The sequence below is a fragment of the Sapajus apella genome, unplaced genomic scaffold, assembly GCF_009761245.1.
Source record: "Sapajus apella isolate SASKATOON/1434 unplaced genomic scaffold, GSC_monkey_1.0 scaffold195, whole genome shotgun sequence".
Lineage (NCBI taxonomy): Eukaryota > Metazoa > Chordata > Mammalia > Primates > Cebidae > Sapajus > Sapajus apella.
Window position 1 is genome coordinate 548,981 of NW_022437135.1, and position 12,641 is coordinate 561,621.

Below are 12,641 nucleotides of genomic sequence, written 5' to 3' on the forward strand. Positions count from 1 at the left end.
GACATATATGAGGCCAACAAACATATGAAAAAATGCTCATCGTCACTGGTCATCAGAGAAAAATGCAAATCAAAACTACACTGAGATACCATCTCACGCCAGTTAGAATGGCGATCATTAAAAAATCTGGAGACAACAGATGCTGGAGAGGATGTGGAGAAACAGGAACACGTTTACACTGTTGGTGGGAGTGTAAATTAGTTCAACCATTGTGGAAGACAGTGTGGTGATTCCTCAAGGACTTAGAAATTCCAGGCCGGGCGCGGTGGCTCAAGCCTGTAATCCCAGCACTGTGGGAGGCCGAGGCGGGTGGATCACGAGGTCAAGAGATCGAAACCATCCTGGTCAACATGGTGAAACCCCGTCTCTACTAAAAATACAAAAAATTAGCTGGGCATGGTGGCGCGTGCCTGTAATCCCAGCGACTCAGGAGGCTGGGGCGGGAGAATTGCCTGAACCCGGGAGGCGGAGGTTGCAGTGAGCCGAGATCGCGCCATTGCACTCCAGCCTGGGTAACAAGAGCGAAACTCCGTCTCAAAAAAAAAAAAAAAAAAAAAAAAAAGAAATAGAAATTCCATTTGACCCAGCAATCCCATTACTGGGTATATATCCAAAGGATTATAAATTGTTCTACTATAAGGACACGTGCACACAGATGTTCATTGAACTGTTTACAATAGCAAAGACTTGGAACCAACCCAAATACCCATCGATGATAGACTGGACAGGGAAAATGTGGCACATATACACTATGGAATACTATGCAGCCATAAAAAACGGTGAGTTTGTGTCCTTTGTAGGGACATGGATGAACCTGGAAACCATCATTCTCAGCAAACTGACACAAGAACAGAAAATCAAACACCACATGTTCTCACTCATAGGCGAGTGTTGAACAATGAGAACACATGGACACAAGGAGGGGAGCATCAGACACTGGGGTCTGTCACGGGGAAATAGGGGAGGGACGGTGAGGGGTGGGGAGTTGGGGAGAGAGAGCATGGGGAGAAATGCCAGATATAGGTGATGGGGAGGAAGGCAGCAAATCACACTGCCATGTATGTACTATGCAACAATCTTGCATGTTCTTCACATGTACCCCAAAACCTAAGATGCAATTAAAAAAAAAAACTCTGTCTCAAAAAAACAAAACAAAAAACCAAGTATTTGCTTTAGTTCTCATCATTCATATTAGAGAAAGAACTTGTCAGCACCCTACATGTAGTAAAATGTACACATTTGAACCCTAGGTCAATAAAACCCTTACTCTGACCCCAAATTTGCCTTCATGTAAATGTTATCACCCTAGCAAATGCTACTACATGCCCAATTCTCATTCTTTTTGAGAAAATGTCCAAAAATGTGGAAAGACAGCAACCCCAAATACCAGCGGACAGACGTGTTCTCTGTCCTTCTTCGAAGTAACAGACCAACTCCCAAGAAGTACCCCACACTCACCTGCTGGGCTATGAGGTCCAGCCGGCTTTCCAGGGTGTTGGAAACCTTTATTTTACGATCCCCATTATAGATCTCAACTCCACCAGCTCTACAAAAACAGCACAGAAAATAATCATTTTCAAACACTTGAGACACACACATGGTACCCTTTGCTCCCGCAGAGGAATGCCCTTGTCTTGGTGTGTGGACTGCGTGCGCAACTAAGCACCAGGCTTGAAAGGAACTGGAAAAGCTTCCGAAGATAGTCTCCAGGCCCAGGCACAGTTGCTTTCAGGACACCCCTGTCCCCGCCCAGATGTTCAAGTCCATTATACTCAACAGTGTAGTATTTGCATACAACCATCACACATCCTCCCCTATATTGTAAACCGGGTCTACAGCGCTTACCATAGCGATTACAACGTAAATGGTTGTTAAACTGTATTGTTTAGGGAGTAAAAAGTTGGTTAAATCCACAGGTGTGGACCCCAAAGTTACAGAGAACTGACTATATTCGTGTCAATAACTGTCATTTACCAAGTGACACTATGTGTCAATTTGGTTTTTTTTGAGACAGAGTCTTACTCTGTTGCCCAGGTGGGAGAGTGCAATGGTGCCATCTCAGCTCACTACAACCTCCACCTCCTGAGTTCAAGCAATGCTCCTGTCTCAGCCTCCTCAGTAGCTGGGATTACAGGCACCCGCCGTCATGCCTGGCTAGTTTCTGTATTTTTGTAGAGATGTGATTTCACCATGTTGGCCAGGCTGGTGTCAAACTCCTGACCCCAGGTGATCTGCCCACCTTGGACTCCCAAAGTGCTGGGATTACAGGCGTGAGCCACTCTGGCTGGCCTGTGTCAATTTGATTTTACGTTACAGAATCCGTTTTAATTCTCATAGCCAGCCCTCTCCAACAAAATGAAAAAGGGAGGATTTCATCTCAAGTTTGCAAATCACTCAGAGAGTCCTCATCTGAATTTTTTTTTTTTTTTGAGACGTCTTCCTCTGTCACCCAGGCTAGAGTGTACTGACATGATCTTGGCTCACTGCAACCTTTTCACCTCCCAGGTTCAAGCGATTCTCCTGCCTCAGCATCCCGAGTGGCTGGGATAATAGGCACCTGCCAACACACCCTGCTAATTTTTTTATTTTTAGTAGAGACAGGGTTTCACCATGTTGGCCAGGCTGGTCTTGAACTCCTGACCTTGTGATCCATCTGCCTCGGCCTCCCAAAGTGCTGGGATTACAGGCGTGAGCCACCATGCCTGACCTCCTCTGAATGTTTTCTTGAGCCCAATCCAGCTCATCACTGATAAGCAGTGAGGAGGATACTGATGAGGCCCTATCACGACTGCATGTGTGTCTGATAAAAGATGCCACTGCTGGCCAGGTGTGATGGCTCACGCCTATAATCCCAGCACTTGGGGAGGCTGAGGCAGGTGGATTGCTTGCAGTCACAAGTTTGAGACCAGCCTGGCCAACGTGGTGAAACCCCATCTCCACTAAAAATACAAAAATTAGTCGGGCATGGTGGGCTGTACCTGCAGTCCCAGCTAGTTGGAGGGCTGAAGCAAGAGAATCACTTGAACCCAGGAGGCAGAGGTTGCGGTGAGCCGAGATCATGCCAGTGAACTCCAGCCTGGGCGACAGAGAGACTCTAACTCCAAAAAAAAAAAAAAAAAAAAAAGCTATGAGGTGGGTGCCATTATGCCAATTTGCAGATGAAGCAATCAGGGCTCACTGTTACGGTGTGAGTCTGTTCCCTCAGAAACTCATGCAGAAACCTGATTCCCAGTGTGGCAGTGTTGGAGTGTTCAGCGCTGGGGGCAGATCCCGAGGCAATGAATTCTGGCGGGGGCCTGGATTCTGGCTTCAGTAGGACTTGACTGAGCAGAGGGTAGGCTGGTATGATAGGGAGTCTAGCTCCCTAGGCTCTCCTACCTCCTCTCTTGCCACATGGTCTCTATACACACATCCACTCCCCTTCTACCTTCTGCCACGAGTGGAAGCAGCCTGAGGTCCTCACCAGATGCAGCTGTCCAATCTTCAACTTTCCAGCCATGAGAATCATGAGCCAAATAAACCTCTTCTCTCCATGCATTACCCAGCCTCGGGTATTCTGTTACAGCAACTCCCAGTGGGCTACGGCACTCAGTCAAACAGTAACGAGTCCAAGGTTACCCAGCCAGTAAGTGGCAGAATGGGGAATTAAACCCAACTCTGACAGCAATCTTACAAGTTTATAGGCCTTTTCCATTTACAGAGCATTTTCACATGTACTATCTCATCTTCTTTTCTTCACCGCATGAAACAAAAAAGCAAAAAGCATTGATCCCATTTTACAGATGATGAATTCGGTCTCCAGGTCCAGGCAAAAGGCCAAGATAGGACTCAAATCTAGTTCTTACAGTCCTAAGTCTGATAATCAACGAAGTTCAAAATGTGTCCAAGGGACGTTCTTCAATGTTAGTCAGTGGTGTGGCTAGCTGGCCTCATACAGGCTGGTGAAACAGAGAAAATGACCCTGGCTCTCCCCGTCAGGAGCTTCCACTGCCTACCTCAGCCACGTGAAGCTCATTAGGGATGCTTACCCCGGCCATGTTCTGTCATTTCCTCACAGCTGTAAAAATACCACTCGTACCTGCAATTCTGTCTTTAAGAAACATACTTACTAGGCATACACAATTCTTCTGTTACTTAGAAGGAGGGAGTATTGGGCTGGGCGCAGTAGCTCACACCTGTAATCCCAGCACTTTGGGAGGCCGAGGCGGGTGGATCATCTGAGGTTGGGAGTTCGAGACCAGTCTGACCAATATGGAGAAGCACCATCTCTACTAAAAATACCAAATTAGCCGGGCGTGGACTTGGGAGGCCGAGGCAGGAGAACTGGTTGAACCCAGGAGGTGGAGGCTGCGATAAGCAGAGACTGTACCATTGCACTCCAGCCTGGGCAATGAGAACGAAACTCTACCTCAAAAAAAAAAAAAAAAAAAAAAAAGAGGGAGTATCTACCTCAGCATCGAATACAAAGATCTGGTTCTAGCTTTCATCCTGGGTGCCACCTCCCTGCGGAAGGAATGCAGTGACCATAAACTAGACCCCCTCTTTTGAGACGGAAGTCTTGCTCTGTCACCAGGCTGGAGTGCGGTGGTGCGATCTCGGCTGCCTGCCACCTCCGCCTCCTTCATTCAAGCAATTCTCCTGCCTCAGCCTCCTGAGTAGCTGGGATTACAGGCACGTGTCACCATGCCCAGTTAATTTTTGTATTTTTTTTTTTTTTTTCCTGAGACGGAGTTTCGCTCTTGCTGCCCAGGCTGGAGTGCAATGGTGCAATCTCAGCTCACTGCAAACTCCGCCTCCTGAGTTCAAGCGATTCTCCTGCCTCAGTCTCCCGAATAGCTGAGATTACAGGCACCCATCACCACGCCAGCTAATTTTTGTATTTTGAGTAGAGACGAGGTTTCACCATGTTGGCCAGGTTGGTCTTGAACTCCTGACCTCAGGTGATCCACCCACCTCAGTCTTCCAAAGCGCTGGGATTACAGGCGTGAGCCACTGTGCCCAGACAAACTAGACTTTTAGAGTACATTTAGCTGGCTAGCAAGGGAGAACGACACAGAACAACAGAGCACTGACAGAACAATGGGAGCAGCTGCAAGTGGAACACACCACGGCTCTAGCCTTTTGTCTAGAGTGTGTTGGTGAAAATACCCTTTAAAAAGGGCCCAGTATAAAGGCCACTCTCACAGGGAAAGAAGGTAGCTGTTAGCAGGAATACTCCTTACATGTCCTCAGGCAGGTAGGACTCCTGGTCAATTTGGACATCAACATCATTTTTGGTGGCAATTTTGTACATTGGGATTGCCTTTTGCACCGCAGCCTGGAAATACAGAAAACAATGAGAGGCATTATTAGAAACTATGAAGCTGTTATCCAAAAACTCAACGAACTATACAAGCAAAGATATTTCCACTTATCCCATGTAGAAGAACAGAAGCACTGCTGTTGGGAACGTAAAACAGGGCAGCCACTGAGGAAAAATGACAGTCTGCACACAGGAGGGAAGAGACACGAATGGTTTCTGTCAATATTTAATAGGGCGGCCGGGCGAGGTGGCTCACACCTGTAATCCCAGCACTCTGGGAGGCCTAGGTGGGTAGATCATGAGGTCAAGAGATGGAGACCATCCTGGTCAACATGGTGAAACCCCGTCTCTACTAAAAGTACAAAAATTAGCCGTGCATGGTGGCACATCCCTATAATCTCAGCTACTCCGGTGGCTGAGGAAGGAGAATCATTTGAACCAGGGAGTTTGAGGTTGCAGTGAGCTGAGATTGTGCCACTGCACTCTAGCCTGGAAACAGAGGGAGACTCCGTCTCAAAAAAACAAAAAAAGATTTAATAGGGTTTAGAAGGTGATTCAACATGCCAGGGGCAGGTATCAGATTTGAAACATCAGCAGGAGGAGGAAAATACATGAACCCATGAACTGAGAGTGTTAGAAGCAGAGGATAGGTAACGAAAGCAGGGAGGGAAGAAAAGTTTGGCTGCTGACATGAGCTTAAAGTGGCAGTTGCAGATGAGGGGTGACAGTAGGCACCAAATACAGCAGTGCCATGCCACACCCATGAGGATGGTTCTGATCAAACAGTATGACACGTCCTCAAAAAATGAAGCACAGAATTACCATATGATGCAGCACTTTTGCTTCTGCGTATACAAACGGATAGAAAGCAGGACAAATATCCATATACCCATGTTTGCAGCAGGATTATTCACAACAGTCGAAAGATGGGAGCAACCCAAGTGTCCATGGACAGACGAGCGGATAAACACAACGCGGTGCGTCCACACGTGGAATATTATCCAGCCTTACAAGGAAGGGCACTCGGACACACTACAGGGACCCTGAAGGCATTATGCTAAGTGAAGTCACAAAAGGACAAACACTGAACGTTTCCACTTATATGAGGAGAACAGAGCAGAGAAGAACAGAACAGAACAGAACAGGACAGGGCAGAAAAGAAAAGAACAGACAGTTAGTGTTTAAAGGGCACCAAGTTTCAGCATGGGAAAGTGCGAAAGTTCTGGAGAAGGATGGTGGTGATGGCTGCCCAACATTGCGAATGAACTTAATGGCACAATGTACAGTTAAAATGGCAAATCGTATGTATATTTTACCACAATTAAAAAAAAAAGAAAGTAGCTCCTTGGAAAAGAAGACAGCAGTGGGATTTTAAGCTATCTTATCTTGCAATTAGTGTGGTGGACGTAATTAATAAAGTCTTGTCTTTGAACAGTATTGTGTACACTCGAGTAGCCGCGTAAATCCTTTCTCGGAACAGCTGAAGGACACCCACGTTTCTGTCTGACACTATTACTTTGTTGAACAAATTGATGGTCTATTTAATAGTTCCTTGTTTTCAAATCTAACGCAGCACCACTTTGGAGAGCGAATCACCAGTTCCGGACATTGATACTGCAGAAGTTTCGAGAAAAAGCTTTCTTGGCACCCAGAAATATCACGGTGTTTTCTAGAGAGGGCTAGTGGGCAACTTAACCCTCCCTCCACTGAACGTTACCTTGGTGAATTCTCTATCATGACATCGAGCTCTGTTCTACAGGTAAGTGAGGCTGTCGGCACAAACGTGGACTTGGGTTACTGAGATGGTTTCTAACCTATTATGAATAACAGTGGAGAATGTACAGTGCAGGGGAATGAATATCTTGTGTTCTCTGGCTGGCGCACTTTCTTTCCTAGCGGACAAGTTACTTAGGGAGACAAATTATAATAAAAATGCAAACAGGCTGCGCGTGGTGGCTCACGCCTGTAATCCTAGCACTTTGGGAGGTCAAGGTGGGTGGACTGCCTGGGCTCTGGAGTTTGAGACCAGCCTGGCAACACAGTGAAACCCCATCTCTACTAAAATACAAAAAATTAGCTGGGCGTGGTGGCGTGTGCCTGTAGTCCCAGCTACTTGAGAGGCTGAGACAGGAGAATCGCTTGATCCCTGGAGGCAAAGGCTGCAGTGAGAGCTGAGACTGCGCCATCGTACTCCAGCCTGGGTGACAGAGCAAGACTCCAACACACACACACACAAAAAGGCTGGGCGCAGTAGCTCACACCTGTAATCCTAGTACTTTGGGACGCCAAGGTGGGCGAATCATCTGAGGTCAGAAGTTTGAGACCAACCTGACCAACATGGAGAAACCTTAGCTCTATTAAAAATACAAAAAATTAGTTGAGCATGGTGGCACATGTCTGTCATCCCAGCTACTTGAGAGGCTGAGGCAGGAAAATCGCTTGAATCCAGGAGGTGGAAGTTGTGGTGAGCTGAGATCACGCCATTGTACTCCAGCCTGGGCAATAAGAGGAAAACTCCAACTCAAAAAAAAAAAAAAGGCAAATATATTTATAATGAGAAATGTAATTGACAGGGGACTAAGCACTCACCTCCTTATCCTTGCCCTAAAGCAACATACATGGAAAAAAAATTTTAATCTCAGCCGGGCGTGGTGGCTCATGCCTGTAACCCAAGTACTTTGGAGGCCAAGGAGGGGGGGATCACCTGAGGTCGGGAGTTCAAGACCAGCCTAACATGGTGAAACCCCATCTTTATTTAAAAAAAAAAAAAAAAAAAAAAAAACAAAAATTTTAATCTCAAGAGCAACCTGAGACCTCAGACTCAGAGCTGACCAGCCTCTTCGGGTGCCCACATTCTTTCTCTAGGTACAGGAACACACTGAGGGAGGTCAGTCAAGCTTGCTTGTCTGGCAACAGGCTACCTCCCAAGACGGCATTGCCTGTCTTTGTTCCAATCCAAAGTGCTGCTTCTATTATTTGAGTTTTAGGATTCAGAATTACCAAGTTCCTAGAAAGAGCGGAGCGTACTAGCTTGCCCTCTTAAGAAAACAGACTAGAGGCTAAAGTACACTTAAATTAATACCTACAATGTGTTAAAACTCTAATTCCTATGGTTCAGCTATTTTGTATTAGAACATGCACTTCATCCTAACATTTTGATCTTTAAAAAAAATGAGAGGAAAAAAAAAAAGAGAAAATTATTATATAAGTTCTTTACCTTTACCAGAGGGAAATCTTGTTTCCTGCATCGAACAATCATTCGGGGCTCCAGCAACTGGTACAAACCCTGGAAGAAACAGTCGATACAATTAGTAGAAAATACAAACTATAAAATAAAGCAGCAGGCTGGTGCTGTGGCTCAGGCCTGTAATCCCAGCACCAAAAGGAGGCCAAGGCAGGCGGACTGCCTGATCCCAGACCAGCCTAGGCAACATGGCAAAACCCCATCCCTACAAAAAATAGGAAAAATCAGCCAGGCCTGATGGTGCATGCCTATAATCCCAGCTACTTAGGAGGCTGAGGCAGGAGAATGGCTTGAACCCAGGAGGTGGAGGGTACAGTAAACCATGATGACGCCACTGCACTCAGCGCCTGGGCGACAGAGCAAGACTCTGTCTCCAAAAATAAAATATAAAATAAAATAAAGCAACAGTAAAATAAGATGTTTCTATACTTCTTTCATTTAGGTTGGAAAAATATCCCCCAGTAAGTTCTGCTAACAGATGGCATATGCCACATGAGAACATGGAAAGATCCATCCACCACAGACCCGATAAATATACGCAAACCTTTGGTGGTAGAAACAAAATTCATACAGACGTCTTATCTTGCATCAACCAAGCTGAGGGCAAATATTACTGTAATTAATGTAAGTGAATAGGGATCCACAGCTCAGCAGTAAACAATCAAAACATATACAGTGTTTGGTCTGAATCCTAAATCTAAAGCAAGTATTGTAGTGGCAAAATCAAATTAAGGGAATTTAAAGCTAGCCATTGCAAGCAAATCTCACCCTTAAGTCACGTAATCCTACATAAATGAGTAGTAGGCCTGGAACCAGCCTTATCCAACCAGACAGATTTACAATCTTCCTATGCAGCACATAGTTCAGACACGGTCAAGAGTAAAAGGAAAAAAGCAAAAAGCAAAAAAAAGGGTGAAGGGAAAAAAAACTATGACGAGACAGCAGGAAAAACAGAGCTGGTCTCTTAATAGGCACTCTAAATTTCCTCAGAACGGTAGCTATAAACAGCAGATCTGGTCTGTGAGGGTACCTGGAGAACCAGTCCATCCAGCAGCACTTGGTACCTGGTTGTATCTTTTACCACCTTGCTGAGCCTCTGTTTCGCTTCATTTAGTAGGTCCTACAAAGATTAGAAAAGATAAAAGTTATCTACATATCTGGGCAGTCGGCTCAAAACCCACTGTGAGGCTGGTCCTGGCTCATGTCAGCTGCCCACATTTTATTGCTGGGTTTTCATTCAACACACATTCCCTGAGATCTGAGATAAAGCAGGGGCTGTGCTGGGTACAAGGAAGCACGTAACACCATCTCTGCTCCCAGGGAGTACGTGGCCTAGCAGAGAATAGCTGAGGTAACCATCAGTTCAGAAATCGACACAAGTGGCTTTGTGACTTTGAAAAGTAAGCTATTAAAATGGTTATTATACATGATTATCCCATTTTATTTTTTAAGGAAAAAAAAACAGATGTCTGGCTATAGATCCAAATACCAACAACCTACCTCTGGAAGGCTAGATTATGAATAATTTCAAGAATTTTTTTTTTTTTTTTTTGAGATGGAGTTTTGCTCTCGTTGCCTAGGCTGGAGGGCAATGGTGCCATCTCAGCTCACTGCAACCTCCGCCTCCCGGATTCAAGCAATTCTCCTGCATCAGCCCCCTAAGTAACTGGGATTATAGGCACCCGCCACCACATCCAACTAATTTTCCTATTTTTAGTAGAGACGGGGTTTCACCATGTTGGCCAGGTTGGTCTTGAACTCCTGACTGCAGGTGATCTGCCTGCCTCAGCCTCCCAAGGTGCTGGGACTGCTGGCGTGAGCCACCGTGCCCAGCTGTTTGTTTGAGACAGGGTCTTGCTCTGTTGCCCAGGCTGCGGTGCAGTGATGCAATCATGGCTTACGACAGCCTTGACCATCCAAGTTCGAGCCATCCTCCTGCTTCGGCCTCCTCAGTAGCTGGGACCACAGGTGTGTACCACTATGCCCAGCTCATCTTTTTTTGTTTTTTATAGAGATGGGTCTTGCTATATTATCTAGGCTGCTCTTAAACTAGTGAGCTCAAGTAATCTTCTCATTTGATCTCCCAAAGTGCTCGGATTACAGGAGTGTGCCACTGCATCCAGCCTCAACGTTCTTTATGTTAGTTTGTATTTTCTTTCTTTTTTTTTTTTTTGAGACAGAGTCTTGCTCGGTCGCCCAGGCTAGAGTACAGTGGCACGATCTTGGCTCATACAACCCCCACCTTCCAGGTTCATGTGATTTTCCTGCCTCAGCCCCCCAAGTAGCTGGGATTATAGACACCCACCACCGTGGCCCGCTAATTTGTATATTTTTAGCAGAGCACCGTGCTAGGCCGTTAGTTTGTATTTTCTAATCTGTCTCCAATAAACATTGACTTTTATAATAAAAACAACTAAAATAGGAATATTATCAGGAAACAAATCTCATATGGCTGAGAACACACTGGAAATCATTTGTTAAGTAACAAGGCTTTTAAGGGCTAAAAGAAAACTCAAGTCTTTTAAAGGGCACAGGTAATGCCCTGAATTCAACTGCTGGCCACTTAACACTGTTAGGTACATTAAGTTAGAGTAAGTATCCATACAGCTTTTTTCACTTAATAAATATGATCTTGGGAAAGTTATGTTGTTTGGTATTTTAAGCAGGAGAGAAACATGCATGCTTGCCGGGAGAGGTGAATCAGGATTTGGGGAAGGAGGGCAGAGAGCAGGGAGAGACCTGTCTGCTGAAAAGCCCCTTATTTGGATGAGGTCACCAGAGCCTCAGCCCTGTGAGAACCACTGATGTCTAGCACATCTGCAGCGAGCTCTCACTCCACACTGGTGCCCAAGGAGGGCACTCCAGTACAAGGCTCCAAAGTCACAGTGGGTGCTCAGGGGAAGAGCAAACCGGAGGCTTTCATTGCACACCCTTTTCACCAAGTAGATGTATAAACTATTTCAATATTCAGCATCTTGATTACCATGCACCTCACCATTCTCAGATGAGAGAGATCAGATCAGCAGCTGGTTGGAATGGATGCCCACTGTCATAGCACACCTGTGGTGGTGATGGTAGGGGAGCTATCACATTTCACAGCAACCCATGCAGACAACTCAATCACTGTGAATACCTTCCTAATGTAAATATGATATACAAGTATGTAAGTCAATGAGCAAGTGAGAGCTGGAACTCATGTACAACAGGCTGACTGCAAACTCTTCCCTCCCTTCTAATCTAATGCCCATCTGCTAAGGCCTGAGGGAACGCATCAGCTGGCATGACCTGCCCACAGCAACACAAGGCAGCTGCTGCTCACGTCTTCTCTTCCCCAGGCCATCACTTAATCCTCCCAGTGGGATCTGTCTGAAACTCATTCACACATTTGGACATCTAGTAAGTGCAAATATGCCCAGATTGAAAAAAAAAATCAGGAGCACTCATGTTAAGATCCAATTTTTTTTTTTTAAGATTGGGCTTCACCCTGTTGCCCAGGCTGGGGTACAGTAGCACAATCTTGGCCCACGGCAACCTCCACCTCCCAGGTTCAAATGATTCTCCTGCTTCAGCCTCCTGAGTAGCTGGAATTACAGGCGCGCACCACCACGCCTGGCTAATTTTTGTGTTTTTAGTAGAAATGGGGTTTTATGGCCGGGTGCGGTGGCTCACGCCTGTAGTCCCAGCACTTTGGGAGGCCAAGGCGGGTGGATCACGAGGTCAAGAGATCGAGACCATCCTGGTCAACATGGTGAAACCCCGTCTCTACTAAAAATACAAAACATTAGCTGGGCATGGTGGCGCATGCCTGTAGTCCCGGCTACTCGGGAGGCTGAGGCAGGAGAATTGCCTGAACCCAGGAGGCGGAGGTTGCGGTGAGCCGAGATCGCGCCATTGCACTCCAGCCTGGGCAACAAGAGCGAAACTCCGTCTCAAAAAAAAAAAAAAAGAAATGGGGTTTTATCATGTTACCCAGGCTGGTCTCAAACTCCTGGGCTCAAGCAATCCACCCGCCTCAGCATCCTAAAGTGCTAGGATTACAAGCACAAGCCACTGTGCTCCGCCAAGTTCTAATTTTTTTTTTTTTTTTTTTTTTTT

At 46.0% G+C, this 12,641-nt stretch overlaps 1 protein-coding gene across 1 annotated transcript in view; it reads right to left on the minus strand.

Moving 5' to 3' along the window:
- Nucleotides 1-1,168: 1,168 nt before the first annotated feature.
- Nucleotides 1,169-12,641, minus strand: part of ATP6V1E1 (ATPase H+ transporting V1 subunit E1) — a 42,731-nt gene continuing 31,258 nt past the window's right edge. The window contains exons 5-8 of the mRNA XM_032269614.1: nt 9,577-9,666; nt 8,520-8,588; nt 5,223-5,317; nt 1,169-1,546 (exon numbers count right to left, since the gene is read on the minus strand). Of these exons, the coding sequence (XP_032125505.1) occupies nt 1,306-1,546; nt 5,223-5,317; nt 8,520-8,588; nt 9,577-9,666 (495 nt within the window). The 3' untranslated portion in view covers nt 1,169-1,305. The remainder of the gene's footprint in view (nt 1,547-5,222; nt 5,318-8,519; nt 8,589-9,576; nt 9,667-12,641) is intronic.